This window comes from Lytechinus variegatus, chromosome 3 (genome assembly GCF_018143015.1).
Source record: "Lytechinus variegatus isolate NC3 chromosome 3, Lvar_3.0, whole genome shotgun sequence".
Lineage (NCBI taxonomy): Eukaryota > Metazoa > Echinodermata > Echinoidea > Temnopleuroida > Toxopneustidae > Lytechinus > Lytechinus variegatus.
In genome coordinates, this window is record NC_054742.1 from 250,555 (window position 1) to 267,488 (window position 16,934).

At 35.0% G+C, this 16,934-nt stretch overlaps 1 protein-coding gene across 2 annotated transcripts in view; it reads left to right on the top strand.

Moving 5' to 3' along the window:
* The first annotated feature begins 2,288 nt into the window (after positions 1-2,288).
* The window catches only part of LOC447791 (cyclin-dependent kinase 4), a 47,170-nt gene continuing 32,524 nt past the window's right edge, over positions 2,289-16,934 (top strand). The window contains exons 1-2 of one of the 2 annotated variants that reach the window (XM_041601687.1): positions 2,289-2,413; positions 13,069-13,437. In XM_041601687.1, coding sequence (XP_041457621.1) covers positions 13,205-13,437 — 233 coding nt within the window. In that variant the 5' untranslated portion in view covers positions 2,289-2,413; positions 13,069-13,204. The other variant, XM_041601688.1, reaches the window with a different exon arrangement.

A 16,934-nucleotide genomic window follows, 5' to 3' on the forward strand; every position in this document is an offset into this window, starting at 1 on the left:
AAAATAATGATGCGCACGCACCCGCTGAATAAAAAATATTTACAGTCCTGTAAAGTAACATTTTTTTCATTTAGGGAAATCGTTATGCTGATACGTTTGTATCAGCATAAACCAGCGATGCCGAAATATTCATGTACACAAGACTTCGATATGTATGGGTTTGTGTGTGTGTGTGTGGGGGGGGGGGGGGACTTGCCCCCTGTTCCCCTGGTCTGAGTGATCTATTTTAGCGGTAATTACAATTCTGATATTTTTTTGTAATTCATTAAAAAGGTATAGCAAATTCATCTCTTTGAAATGAGTTTGTAACAGTTAACGAAAAAAGTGATCTTAGGAAAATTCTTTCACGGAAATCAGTTTTTATCACTTGAATTAAGTGAACATAACTGCTGATAAGCATAATTATATAGTGACAAACGGAAGTTTTAGCACGGAAAAAGATTGAGAGGAGCCATTTTCGGCTGCCAGAGGGCACTGTAAGGCAAGAGCTAGGCCAAATGCCCTTGTTAGACTTAAAATATTCGTTGATATAATAATTCACCTAATTATGCTCTGTACTGTATACGAATCCCTTCAGGTGCAGAAAACGAAAATGAATGAAAAACTCAATTTCAATTCAATTTTATTCAACCATCATCATCATCATCATCATCAGGTAGGGGACTCGAGCGGGGCTAATCCGCTCCCAGGGCAAGTCCACCCACCACTTGATTTTCCACTTTGCTGTGACTGGATGGATGTAGGTTTTGTTGATGATGTAATGTTAATTGGCGAGAGTTTATCTGCTCGGAATTCCAGAAAATTACGGCGACTCGACAACTTTGAGGCCATTTTTTTTCTTCAAATTTCTGTATCTTTTATTCTTTTTGATAAACACTCATGAATGCAGTTATGATATTTTTTTGTTATAGAAAGTTATGATATTTGCTTACTGAAATATGCCTTTGATACTTCAAAATATGTTGTACACTTTGCGAAAAACAAGAGAAAGGAAATAGCTGCGGGGGGGGGGGGGCTAGTTCGCTCTTTTTGCAATGGGGCATGCAGGTCCGCCCCACTTTTATCTGCATAAATATAGGCCTATAAAAATATCCTTATAAACATGACATGACATGCAAGTATGTCGGTATATCATGGTAACTTTTCATAGATTATCGAACTAGAAGTCGTTGTTGTTCCAATATGAAAAAAAAAATGTTTGGTGAAATGATCATTTTGTTTCATATATCGCTATTTTTCCCTAAGGGCGAACTTGCCCCAGGTTGGGGCAGGTTCGCCCTGCAGCGATAATTTTTTTTACCGCACATTTTTGCCAAAACCTTACGAAAATGAGTTATAAGGTAGATATTACCTAGACCTCTATACATCCTAAAACACAACCTTCCTGCTAAAGAAATTACGACTCTATATACGAGCGTGAAAAAGGGGGCGGATTCGCCCCGCTCTCCCTTACAATACAAATGCACAAATACATACCAAAGAAAAAAAAAAGGAATGAAATATTTCACAATATGCAGTTATGAAATAGTGAATTAAGTTCAGGGAAGAACCCCCCCCAAAAAAAAGAAGTTATTTTAACCTCACAAAGGGCAAGTTTGATTTTTAAAAAGAGCATAATTTATCAAAATGGGACACGTGGTAAAATGTGAAAAGGGGCACCCTGCAAACGATAAATTTTTCCATGAAAAATGAAACTAAAGGGGGCAATAAAACCAATTTTGAAAAGTATTAATAAAGTAACTAATGCTCGGGTGCTGACCGGGCATGAAAAAGAATGGTTGAAGGGCAACTTATCTGATTGATACGAGAATAGGCACTTCATATGGTCTAGGCAAAGGGGCATTCGTTAGCTCAGAATTCCTGTTAGGATTTAAAAAAAAGTTTGTAAGGGACTTTTATTTCAATGCTTCGAAAAGTGTGTGTGTGTGGGGGGGTGTGCTCCCTGCCCCCAGGATCGCCGCCCTTGTAGTCAGCCAATTCGCTCAGATTTTTGTAAACCCTCTCACTATCTGTAAGTCTGTAACATTTAGACCCCCCCCATTTCTGTGGAGAGGGCATAGGTAGTGTGATTTGTCATGGTATAGTCTTCTAGCGCAAACACAAAAATAATGTTGCTACGTAATTATTTCATTGCCATGAACCCAAATTATCCTATTTTGTAAAATCAAGAAAGGAGTTTTATATTCAAGTGTCTTTTGAATAGGATTTTAAATTGTTGAGTTTGGGGTATTTTACAATGTAATATGGTAGGATGATAGAATCCTGTAAACAGGACTCAATCATGAGGCTGTTCAAACTCGCAGAGCTAGAGATGCACTGCTGAAAAGAAGCTTGCGATTTTACAATCAATACAGGTGCTTCCTTCGATCGGACTTCGGAGTGTCGGAACAGGGGTTAGCTCTTTTTCGGAGGGGTAAGTGGAGATTTCAATTTTACCATGGATTCATGTCATACTGTATCATTGAGTCAACATCATGTTTTCGTGTTGCCTTTCTCCTTTTCAGAGATGATTTCGAGAGGTTTTTAACAAAACTGTGTATAGTGTAACGTTCAAAGTTGTGTGGCAGCTGCAGTGCAGTGCACGATAAATTCGCTTGAGTGATCAGCTGTGCAGGGGGAGAATTGTCAACAAAGAATCTCGATGAAGTCGGGCATGCATGCTAGGTTGTTCTCCAGTATACACGTGGTTTTATTGCCAATTGGTAAGCTACTGTACATGGACCTGTATGTGGTGGACATGTTTGACTCTGGTCTAGTCCAGAGCTCTTAGAGTTGTTTAGTCCAATTACTATTGGAAATTGCTCAGAATAAAATCAAATTGAGTGTATTCTGCCTATTAGTATTAAATGGCTTATATATTATAACTGTATCCAGTGTAAGGCCTGCATACCCAGGATATTTTTATAATATTGGTTCATTCAGTTCATCATGATTTACTACAAGTACAACTCTAGCCAATCATGCCACAGACTGAATTGACAAAATATTTAAGACAACCCCTTCCTATCTGACCTATCTGAATTTTAATACAGGCTTGAAATATTTTAGAAAAGTGATTGCAAACACCAAGTTGCCCCCCCATAATGAAAATATGGAAAAAAAGTAATTAAAGCTGTTGTCTATCGACCTTTTTTTTGTTCTTTGGATTTAATGGTTATAGTTACTCAATTTACCATCAAAAATTGATTATGAAGAAAACTTTTTTTCCTTTGCACTTGCAGTGTATGTTTTGAAATGTAGATCAATGAAACAAAGCATGGGATAATAGTCTACATTACAATCTACTACTATAAATACTAGTACATGTTCTTAGCAGTTCTTATAATGGGTAGGACTTTGTACATGTACTTGTCTATTGAGTAGACTATCAAAGGGTGCTGTTTCGTAAAATGAAGCTAGAAATTTGTACTCTGTAAAGGTCATTTTATAAACTGCAGGGACAAAATTTATACTGCTTATAGACTTTAGAGTATAGGGCCATGATTTCGATTTCCATGATTGAATGTGTTTTCATATTACGGTACTCCAAAAAGTGAAAGAAAGAATGAAATAATGTGATCTGTTTTACAATGGTCACATTAATCACAACTTAATTGTAACAACAGGTTAAATGCAAATCATTTACACTTAATAAGGAGATGCCTAGCCTTTGATGTGGATTTTAAGCATTTATTACCAGGTTTATTAATAGGTCTGATAACTATCACTTTGTATTGGTTTAGGAATCACAGGAATCTGACTGTTAACTTGTAAGTGCTGAACTGCTGATACCTGAAATTGCCCCCTGGCAACATGAACGATTTGTAAAATGGTACAATATTACCATAAAAATGTAACTTGTGGAACAGTCCTTTATATAGACTTAAGTGTTTATTAAAATATTGATTGTGCAGTATCTTTTAGCTAAATTATCCCTATAATGAATTAAAGGAGAAGTTTACCTTGAAACCAGAAAGAAATAAATGATGAAGGCTTGACGTAAATCTGTCAAAGCATGAACTTTACATTGAAAAAATTGTTAAAAAATCTATAAGGAGCCATAACCCAATGTATATTGCATTTTTTTAAAATCAAATAATGTTAAGATGAACAGAGTTTTGTTCATGTAGAATAAGTCTGATCATTTGGAGAAAAGGTAGGCCTATTCCATTCCCAATCTATGGAATTTGGCATGTGACATCAGAAAACTAAAACTTAAAATCTTTGTTATACACTTGGGATATAGTCAAATTTTCATTTTGTTTATCTAATTTTTTAAAAGCTGATTTAATGAACTGGCTGTCAGTGAAACCTTTCTCTTTAACTGATTGATTAATCAATTTTTCAAGGGAACTGAGCATACTAAAAAACAAAGATTAATACTGGGTTCACTGGACAATAGGTGACTAGAATATCTCAAAGCATATCCAGACCAAAATCAGCAATTAAAAATAAGAAATCAGGGTGTTAGAAGGAGGATAATAAGATTGATGTGGTCTATAATTTGGCTCGATTATATAAAGAAATGCTGTATATTCATTTTTGGATCAAGGAGAGCAGAGCTTCATTTTGGAAAGTGAAGGAGAAACAGTTGTATTTGATTCCCATTATTACATGATGTATAGTGTATAAGGATTCCTTTGTAAAGAAAAGAAAAGTGAGCATTGATTGTAAGGAAATATCTTTCACCATTGTTGGCTTTGTTTTGTGAGGAATGTGGGAGACTGAAAGGGCCATTCAGGTCACATTCCAAGCACTATTTACAGGGCTAGGTCCTTTCCATTTCAACTGTGGGAACCTGTTAGAACTCGCGTTAAAGCGAAAGGTTGGAGAACTAATAGAGTACACTAAAAAGCCCTTTAGATTATTGATAAGGTTTTTGTGTGTGTTCATGAACAAAGGTAAGATAAATGGAAAAGTGAAATCATGATCAAACTTACCAGGCATGGCACCCAAGACACCAGTTAGCTTAGCAATGTTTCACTTTTTACCAATCTTTATAATATGAATCTAGTTAGTAGGAGATTTATAGAACCTTGCATTGAAGAAAGAAAATGAATTGTTTTGTGATTTGACGAAGAAAAATAGAGGGAGCTTAGACAATGATCCCAAATCATGGGAATCCTCCATTTTAAAAGAATATTGTACCCTGGCCCTGGGTGAGCAGGAAATCCAATAGACAATCAAAAGAAATCCTTGCTTCATTTGAAGCACATGGTTTAGTCTTTTTCTTTTACAAAAGGTGCCACTGGCGGTGCATCTACAATGACAGATTCGCAACCATTCAAGTCAGAGTTAATGATCTGTTCAAAGCTTTTCTTTCCAGTCAATAGAGCGTGACTCCCATACATATAATTTAATTCATCAGTGGAAAGAATTTAACCGCAGTGGCATTTCAAGCACAATTGATCCACTTTTATTTGATATGAACTACAGTTTTTTGTTAATTTTTTTTAGGATGTCATTAATTTTCTGAAATTCAATTAAAGGCATGCACATGTTTGGCCTTGATCTTGTCGCAATATTTTGATCATCAGAAGACCTTGGATGTTGGGTTTTAGAGGCAACAATACTTACAGGTGTGTTACGGTCATGTGATTTGTTATGCCAATATCAACAAGAATATTGGACAGTTTAATTTCTTTAAATGGGACTATTTTTTTCTGCCCACAAGAATAACAAGATTATCATTGGTCAGTTATAATGATCATGTGATAAGCACATTATTTTGTGGAAGCTGTGCTTATTCCAAGGTCAAGCTTGAATACTCTTTCATCTCATGTACCCTTTCACAAAATCAAAATTAATTGTCATCTTAATATAGTGGTGACAGAATTTCGTGACATCATAATTAGAATATAAAAAATATTATTGACGTCAGATTTGTTGCTGAAACTTGTTTCATTACAAGAGAGACTACACTAAGATATGAAAATTAGCAATGTTTCTTTCTTTTAGTGAAATGAATTGTATGATTGCCCCATTCTTATGACATGGGAAGTGCTTACCCATATTATGTTCTTCAGGTCTTTTGTATGTTAAAGTCAAATTTAATTGCTTTTACACTGATCTCCTTTTGCTTATTAAACTAAATATAGCAATCAAGTCAAATATGTGATCACATTAAGCCCCTTTTACACCATTTTGGCATTTCTGTGGACTTCTTTAGTATGGGGATTTTCAGTAGCCCTGTACCTTGCTTTTTTACTTAAATGGTCCAGTACAAAAAGTGCTATTTAGGCTTTTCCTAGGCTCTGAAAAACCATGGATTTTTATACGTAATTTTTTTTTAGCCCTACTCAACTATTCTATCTATGTTTGAAATATTCCTGTTTATTTCATGTTTCATAATGAAAATGAACACAATCTGATCTTAAAAATCCCTCAAATAAGTTTTGCAACTCAAGTTTGAGAGATGATATATTTTAGAACTGAAGTATTGAAGGTGAAAATGGTACCATTAGTGCCATCTGCACCAGCCCGAGTTTTCAAATAATCACGCTATTTCTGATCCTGCAAATTATCCCGATCTGAACGCTCAAGATTATTTGTAATGGAGACGTAATCATTGTGATAATTTGCTGAATTAATCTCAAGTTTGCAATCCTAAGTCAATTATGATTATTTTCAAATTAGCACATATTTTCAAATTATCCCGCTAATTTGCAGGTGCAGACGCACCTGAGATTCGACTTGGGATTATTCATTCACGCCCTCTGACCATAATGCATCAATGCCTTGCTTGAGCACAAATTGTTCTTCTTGCACTGGTGGAGATGGGGTTTCTTGAATCTCGAGATTAATCGAGAAGAGGGCTGATTGGCTTGAATCTTGAGATTGAGCAAACCTCGGCTAGTGCAGCACCGCCTATTGGAAAGTTTCATCATTCCTTTTTCAAATGATTTGCCATTTTCATTTGTTGTGATTAATCATGTAATGTGCAATTATCCTGAATAAAGGGCAATGTCAGAAGTGAAATGTTGCAAAATTCATTGTTTTTTAACCAGTTTCAATTTCTTCAGAATTCTGCCAAGGATGCAGGTGACAGTGAATGTTTGGGTGTCTTCATTAACTAGTGCGTCATTAAGGTTGAAAAGAGTGGTTTGTGTTGTTGAAGAGATGTGTATCAACTGTTTGCATGATTTAGTGGTTGCTTGAAGTGAAAGCTTTCATAAATTTAAAATGTTCAACAACATTGAAACCAACATTCTTATCTTTTGTAAATTCAACATCTTAAAAACTTTTTGAAATGACAGGGTTCAACATTATTCCAAACACTTCCCATCCGTTACCATGAGAATAATACACCATGTGTGGACTTTCACACATCAGTACATCAATATCTTTCAAACTCAGACCATCCTTGAATCAATTAGAAATTCATGAATAGTATTAACAAATTTGCAACATTTAAAGGACAAATCCACTCCAACAAAGGGTTGATTTGAATTAAAAGAGAAAAATCCAACAAGCATAACACGGAAATGTTCATCAAAATCAGATGTAAAATAAGAAAGTTATAACATTTTAAAGTTTTGCTAAATTTCACAAAACAATAACTACTATGCATATCCCGGTCGGTGTGCAAATGAGGAGACTGATGACATTCACTCATTATTTTTGTATTTTATTATATGAATTATGAAATATTCTAATTTTCTCCCTCTTGTCAAGTGAAATACGATTAATTCCTCAGTGAACAAGTGGAATAGGCATTGTTTATTACTACATTGTTCAGTCAAGTTTGTCCTAATTGTCAATTTGTAAAAAATGAAATATTGTATAATTCAAGCAATAAAAACAAAGAAATAGTGAGTGAAGGACAACATCTACTGTCTCGTTAGCATGTCACTGATTTGTGCATATATTCGTTTTCTGAAAAGTAAGCAAAACTTTAAAATACCATAACTTTCTTATTTTACATCCGATTTTGATGAAATTTTCAGAGTTATGCTAGTTTGATTTTTTTCTGTTTATTCAAATCAAGATTTTTCTGGGGTGGACTTGACCTTTAATTTTTGTTATTGCTACTTATTTATCAAGTGTTACTTATTTATCCCATGGTTAGCATTACAAATGACACATCATTGTAAAGAGGAATAATCATGCTTTCTAGTGATACCATATTCACATATGATGATGGCACACTAATATGTTTATTTCCCTTCAAACTTTAGTTGCAGAACTTTTTTGAGGGGTTTATATAGGCCTATAATTTTACCATGTATAAACCTTATTATTGACTCATTTTGACTTACTACAAACAAAAGTTATTTTATTGATTTCAGCTTATAGGTTTTCACTAAATGTTGGGGAAACATCAGTCAGCCTACCTGTCACAATGAAATAAAATCAAGAGGGGGAAAAAATCATTACTAGCGAATGAGACATTGATGATGTAATTCAGAAGTTACTTTGTTTTGGAAAAAAAAAACATGTACACTACATTATGCATTATTTGCTAACCTTATAACCCCCCCCCTTTTAAATTGGCTTTCTTGGCACCAAGATGATGGCATTGTTTACATGGAAATCTTAAACAAGGTTAAAGGGGAAGTTCATCCTGGCAAAAACCTTGTAAAATAGCAGAAAAATGATAAAATATATTGGTGAATGTTTGAAGAAAATCCATTAAAGATTAAGAGTCATTAACAAGCAGCTGCCTGCTTCCCCATGTAAAATACATAAATCTAATTTTTTAGCTCATCTGGCCTGAAGGGCCAGATGAGCTTATTAATGATTCTTTATTACTCATTTTATTTTATTTTCAGGAGCAGGTGTGAAATTATTTGTGTATTGACTTACTGAAGGTACAATAAAAACCATTTTAAATTTTCTGAGAAATTGACATTTCATTGATATTTTTACCATACGATATGTAGGAATTTGCTTGAATATGATGTCACAAATCAAATAATTAAGACTGATTAATTAAGGGTGAACTTCCCCTTTAAGTTTTTGATATGTTATCATAACTTTGAAAGTATACAGGCCTATTTTTTAGAAATGAAACTTGGACTTAAGGGTTATCAACTATCACTGACCTTGATTCCAAGTTTCTGACTTTTTGGTCAAATGATTAAGGTCAAATGCCATTTAGGGTCAATGAACTTTGATGTGTTGGGGGTATCAAAATGTCATCATAGCTTTGAAAGTTTAAGGGCCTATTTAAAAATTAAACTTGGAGATAAGGGTAATAAAGTTACACTGACCATCTGATTTGAGTTGCAGGTCACATGATCCATTAATATTTTTTTTGCCAGGTCAATAAACATTGACCATGTTGTATAAAAAACTGAACCAAGATTAAAATTTTGAAATGTCCGAATAATTTTGCAATGTGTATGCCTCTGTTTAATAAAACCTTCAAATAATGTTTACCTCGTATCCGCAAGGAGCTTCCTTGGTATAAGCAAGTGGACAAATTCAATCTCACATCATTAGGTAAAGATCAAATGTCATTCTAGGTTAATGAACTAAGGATTTTACTATCAAATGAATGTTTTGGGTTTTTCCTCACTTGAAAAAAAGAAAGCATCAAAGTCAGCTATGCTGCTATATAGACTTGCATAATTTATGCAGATTAGACTGCACCAGGGGCATTCCATTTGAATGAAAAATGGTACGTGGGAAAAATTGTAATTCTTTTGACTTTCATGATATCTTTCATTCATTCCACTTTTATTAAATTTGTGTTCCTACATGATCCAGTCATTGAGAGATTTATTTCATTGAGAAAGAGAAGTGAACCCAATCATGTCATGAGCAAGATTATCAGGCCTGTGTGGAGGGTTATTGTTAAACGTATAGGTTGCTTAGAATGTAATGAGAGAGAAGTGCTCCTTTCAACTCCCATCCCTAAGTCCATATCCTAACTGAGAGGGAAATGGTCTGTAAATAGAGGGGCAGAGAATTATTTGACCAGTGCTTTTATATTTACTTTTGATTTAAGGCAAAACTTTATGACAGATTACTTTATTTATGAGAAGAAAAAGTGAAGGAATTACACAGTAAACCAATCCTCAGGGACTTCAAACAGAGTAGAGAGCTCAGTGTATTGATACAAGATATTAGTTGATTTCAAAAATATATTTTTTGGCATTATCACTACTCAACCATAACAAGGAGTGATTTAGGACAAAAAGTCAATTTTGGAGAAATACAAATTTAGCCCTGTCAGATGAAAATAAAAGAGAAAATGACCAATTAAAAGAAGGAATAGTTTGCATAATAAAAGAATGAATAGATCAAGAGTGCATTAAAAGGAAATGAAATAGATCTTCTGTAAGTTTAAGACATTTGATAAAAAAGGCTTCTTCAAAATAGTTGAGTAATATTTATTTGGTGACTTTCCTGGAATAAATTTCATAATCTTATTTATGAAAATTAAGAAGTTGAATTGATCAATAAAAGAACAGTTTCTATGAATTTCAGATATACATGTATATATACATTTCAAATTTATTTCAATAAATAAATGGAAAATTGTTAAATTCATGATTAAATTGATAGATTTTTCTCCCAGAAATCATGCATCAATAAATCGTATGTTAGGTTTAATAATATGCTTTGTCTTTGACACAATTTGCCGTTCTTTACTGGAGTGAGAAGTTATAATATCTTAAATGTATCATTAGTGATAGAGATGTTTCTGATAATTAGTTGTGTAAATGTACTTTTATTTGCGTGCATTTTTTTTAGATCATTTTGAATTCATTGGATGGCAGATCGTTCTCTCTTTTGAATGCAACATGCTCAAACATCCTTCTTGAATGCATTTTAGGTCAAATTATTTTAAGGATAATCCTCCCTTTCTATGAGAGTAATAAGTTGTCATTTAACTTATACTTTTATGCAAGTAGGATGAAACTTCCAATCCAAGTACATACACATTTTCACCTGGGTTGCAAACTCTAGTCGATGGCTCTTTTTAGGAAAAACAGTGCATAGAGAAGAGCATAAACCATTTCCCTATAAACATATGAAGCCATATAGCAAATAATGAAATCGCGCCATCTTCTGTCACCTGATGCTTGTTGTTCATTTTGAGGGTTTTCATCAGAATAAAAACTTCCTTTCTATTAAAATGTTGTCTGTTTGCACTCTACTGAAATTTCCACAAAGAGTATTGCCATGGAGCTATCAGCAGCTCCATGGAATTGCCAAGTACATGGATATAAAATTTTGGCCCTAAATCATGGTATTTATTCCTTTGCTAGACATATTTAAAGAAATATTTGATCAAGAACATTTATTTCCATTTTGTTTTGATTGAGATAATTTGAAAATACCAGTCTCAATCATACAGAGAGTGATGGTTTTTGTAAAACTGTATGATTCCTTTATCTTTTCATTCTCCATTATTGATGTAATGTGGTGATGAGCTTCCATAAAACAAATCTTGCTCATTTTTTTTCCAGTGGGAACAAACTGTTTTATTCTTATTATTCTCAATTGATCAGAGAAGCCAATTTTTCAGACTTAGTTTGAATTCAGATTTTTTCAATACATTTTTGGCCATAGAAAACACCTTTTTCATGGAGGAAAGATGTCATTCTTTGTGACTTTCAGACTTCATTATCAAACCTGAGTGACATCCCTGATTGATGAAAATTCTCATATGAATAATTATATACATTTATTTAATTGTGGTATAATTACTAATCACTAGCAAACTCAAAAATCAAAAGGGTCAGGATAAATCGATATTCTAGTGTCTACATTAATTTCTGGTCTTAGATTTGGTCTTGGTGCTGATATTGTTTTCTACACACAGTGATTTGGTCATCAGGAGCATTTTTGGTTATTTATGCAAGAGAAAGCATTGAATAGAAATGTAATACATTTTGAAGACAAGCACTATGAAAATACCCTTGCTGTTGTTACGATACATGCAATACATCAGCATACTGGTTTCAGTTATAAATTTTTAAAACTTTTAGATGTGCAACAGCTGAATATCCAGGCCTATATTTAGGCATTTCACTTTGATACATGTAGGTGTTCTTTTACTTTTCTATTTGGAGAATGCAAGGAGGATACTGGAATACCAAATAAATCACCTTGCTTTTGATATCCTTGTATAATGTGTTATGAAGGAGTCACAGTTTCTGTATTTCATGTTTAATGATCAATTGTTATGCAATACATGTAGAATGAAGGATATCCATGATGAAAATATACTTTACCAATATCCACAATGACACAACAGATTTTTCTTTTAGTTAATTTGATTCTTGTTTCCCTGGGATGCAGACTAAAGCCCCCATCACATATTGGGAATCAGCAGGAATCAAGCAGAAGCTGGAACAATAAAAATATTCAATAATCTCGACATTTTTGGGATGAATTATGAATTCACCAAACTGGAGTTGAAATTCAGTAAATTGACCAGGTGAATCATCATACACTAGTGAAAATAAACCGCAATGGAGTCATATTGATAATTTGTGCTACATTCTTGGACATTCTAGGAGCATGCTAAATATTCTGATTGCATTTGAAATATTTTTGTCATTTCTTTTGGCCATCCCGAAGGTTTTGGTCATGTTCAAACATTCGAGGGGTATTTTCGAACGGTGTTCGAAGTAGATTTAAATGACCAACTGGTGGTCGAACAATAGTTCTTTCATTCCGGCCAATTCTGCTTGATTCAGAATAAGTGTGATGGGGGGCTTTAGGGAGGATGTAGATTAGAAGACATAAATAAAACTTATCAAATACCCTTATTATAATGATTTGAAATTAATTGAACAAAATCCCCTCCCAAAGATCCTGGTCTCTTTTTGGATACTAAAATTTCAAGTCATGTGAGCATCAAAGTATCGGCAACTATCCCATGAACTACAGGAAAACTTATTTGGTAACATTGGAATTCCCATGTTTTAAAGTATGATAAAAGCAATAAATCATTCATTTTTATCTTGTCATCTGTTGTGTTTGCACTGATTCTCTCTAAAGCTGTTTGTACCTTTCAAAAGCTCAGTGCCTCAACAGAGAAAGAACTCAAACAAAATAAACCTTTTGGATATTGGTAATTCAGTTTATTGTAACCAAGGGATGATTCTTTTATTGTTTTTTCCTTTGTAGACTAGCGAAGTACAAGTGACGTCTGGTGAGAGAAACGAGTGGACTGGTTCAGGTCATTACTGTACCTGTAGGAGAAAGATGATGATGATGCCAAGGTGATACCTGCCTAACCTTTGATAAGGGACCAGAGAAGAGGATGGCATCTCCTGTGCCTTCCCAGTCATCCCCTGAGCGTTATGTTCAGGCTGCAGAGATCGGCAGTGGAGCATATGGCATCGTGTACAAAGCCAGGGACACAGAAACTGGTCACTTTGTGGCCTTGAAGAGTGTGCGGATACCAATTGGTGAGGAGGGCATGCCTGTTTCTACCATAAGAGAGATATCCTTGCTCCGACATCTTTGTCAGCTAGACCATCCTAATATTGTTAAGTGAGTATTGCCCTTTGTGGCTACTTTTTTCATCTTTAGAAGCACAATCTGCCACTTTGACCCAGGTTCAAATCTTGCTTGAGAGATATGGGTGTGATTATTCATGTATGCAGGCAGTTAAGCACAATGCAGTATTACTGGTATTGTTCTTTCAAATAGAATTGACATACATTTGTGAGATATATTTGACAGAAATATAATGTCTGTCATCTTGAAAATAATAAGTTCATCTTGATCATACATTTTGTAGAATGCTCTTTAAAAAATTCAAAGAATTTTTTCACCCCTCACTTTTCCCATTCCAAGTCTTGACAAAATGATTGACCCATTTAGTTTGGATCCTTGGAAGCAGGGGCCCGTTTCTCAACACCGTCATAAGTCTAACTTCTTGACTAAATCGGACATAGTGAGCAACTTGTCCGCTAACCGTTTCACGAAGCCCTCTTTACCGAAGATCGGGTACAACAACCTCACTAAATATTGATGACACCTCCGAACCTGTCACAACTTATTTCTTAATGACGTAGTGGCATCACGTGGGTAGACTATGACATGCAAAAGTGCCTAGAAATGTGAAAATTATAATCTTACGTAATCAATCAAAGATGTTGAAATTACATCAAAAAAAAAGTTGGATAATGCATTCTATGATTATTGTAATACAAAGAATCTACAAAAAACTGTTGGTAATACTCCACAAAACCATTCATTTTGAAATAGTAAAATAATTCATTTGATAAAGATTCTACCACGTCAGGCCATCCATAAATGGACTCGTATTTGTCGTTTTCAGACCCCTATTAACATTTTGATAAATTCTATCTCTAATTTATGCATAGAATTTGTCAAATAGTAAGTTTCAGTATCTAAGATTTAAAAGATTAAAATTGTTAAACTATATTTTGATGATGTTTGGAATCGTAAAATACCGTATAATTATCATCATTTTACAACGAAAACCGTTATGGTTTTACTTTCGTAAACTATCAAAATTGGATATCCCGGGGGTACCCATCTCAACGTCCACATGTGATTTTTTAGTCACGAGATCAATTATTCATAATTCCATTTTCTCAGCAATTGAATGCTCAAGTCTTCATGGTCCAAGTATGTATGGTGCATAATATACCTGTGCTATCATTCTTAAAAGATGAAATTCCCAATTCATCACAATATTTGCAATTTTGTTATAATTTTTCTTTTTGAAAATTATGCTATTTTGTGACTAAGGCTACGTCTCGTCTGCTCTTTTTACCGATAATATCGATATCAAGGTATTTTAGTTAGGAAGCCTTTCGAGAAACGGGTTTAGTAAGATTGGAACTAACTCAGTGGTTGGTGGATAAAGATATGACTAACTTGTCCAGGTGTTGAGAAACGGGCCCCAGTATTCTAATTAAAATGCTGTGAATGGGCCTGGTTTTCAGCATTCTGTGAAATTTTGAACATGTGAATACTTGATTCTGTAATTCTGGGACCAACTTGAGGGACTTTTCACACCACTTTGATTGTCCCTCCTTATGTTCATGTATTTAAGATACATCTACATGTACATACAGTATTGCTCGGAATAAAGTTGACACATTACCGCGCTGTACCGCGTAAGTCGACGGGAGATCGGGTACCGCGCGATTACCACCAGCAAATTCCCATCGGCGGGAGTCTCCTGCCAAGAGAAATTACGGCGGTAATTACCACGAGATTTTTTAAATAAAAATCTCGTGTATTACCGCGGTAATACCGCAGAAGGAGGGACGATCTTATGTTGATAATAAAATGTCACAATTTAGACAACTCACATGGTTCAAATTAGCCCTCCTGACTTGCCGCGATGTCTCTCTCGAAATTACAATACAGCAACTTATTGCCGTAAGATGCCGTCTCGATCTCCTCGAAACCCAAACAAAAATGTCATGGCTTGATGTTTAGCTTTGCGCCAGTGCACAATTTTAATGCACGCTCGTGTCATCGCCCTCAAATTGTCATCTTTCTGAACTTCTTTGAACGAAAGTCGGGTCGAGATGAGATCATGTACTTTCTGGGATAAGTTGTAAATAGTTACAAGAAAAAGGGAGCACCCAATAACGGAGGGACAGAGTCGAGCAAGAGGAGAGAGCGACAGATACGAGAGACGGGGAATGATCAAGAGAGAGGGAGAGAGAGCATTAGATAATGGATAGAGAGGTCGTGGGGGCGGGGTGGTTAGATTGAGCAAGAGACACCGAGGCTGGAAAAAACAGACCTATCGTCTATTTCCTTTAATTTCTTACATTCCTTTATCGTCATTCTCTCACTTGTTCGCAACTATAATTATTTAATTTTAATATTTTCAGTGCATTATTGCCCAACAATCCTCCTGCCGTTATTATGATATAAGGAATGATAAACTACTTTGTTTCTCCCACCACTCGATCAAGTCACAAAAACACAGCACGTACAAGGCATATTAAATGATTGCACCACGAATTGATTACTCATGCTTAATTATAATCAGTGTTGTTTTTCCCTTGTTTCCTCATATTCTATTTTTATCGTTTTTTATGTTGATATATTTCCATTTGACCCATGTCTCACTCATTAAATTTTTACTGAATCAATATCTCAGGTCACTTCTCCCTCGATCCCTATCTTTTTTTCCTCCATTCTTTAATCCTTTTGACTTTTTTGGTGTAATATTGCAAAGCTCTATATTCAATATTATCCGACGTTCAAGCTGGTGTTAATGGATGAACAAAGATAAAATATTTTTAAGTGTCAATTTATTGTCACCGGATCGCCATAATATGCATATATCTTCTTAAAGTTTAATTAATCTTTCATTGTTTGAATGATAGTTTTCAGAATTGTTTTTATATTCTCTCCTCTCACTGATTCACGTCACCTCTGTCATTGTCTGCTGTCATCTCTCTTGCTCGCAGTGGCGTACCTCAGATTTTCCAGCAAGGGGGAGGGCAAATTCGTCCGCCCAAAAAAATTGACAAGCAACCAAAAAAAAAGTCTACAAGAACAAATGAAGGATTTCGTATTAGGAAAAATTTTGGCCAGCCAAAAAGTCTTCAACCACAAATAAAGGATTTCGTATCAGAAAAAAAATTTACAAGCAAAAAAAAATAAAATTCAAGACCAAAGTAGCAGGCCATCTGTGTGTCGCTCGTCAGGGGGGGGGGGCACTCTCTCCCATCTGACCCCCCCCCCGGCCGTAGGTACGCCAATGCTTGCTTATACCATGGTCACATTTGTTCCACGGCGGCCGTACGGCGAGTCGAAAACAGCCGTTTTATCCATTTTGATTCAAACCACCAATATGTAGTTGGACAAAAAAATGTTAAAACGGCTGTTTTCGACTCGCCGTACGGCCGCCGTGGAACAAATGTTACCATGGCATAATGGCTCGTGAGGTGCTGGTTTGCACAGCAAACCAGCCTGAAAGGTCGAGCGAAGCTTCTGCAGCCTCCGTAGACATAGTCTGCTATGCAGACTCGTTGAATCAGCTGAGG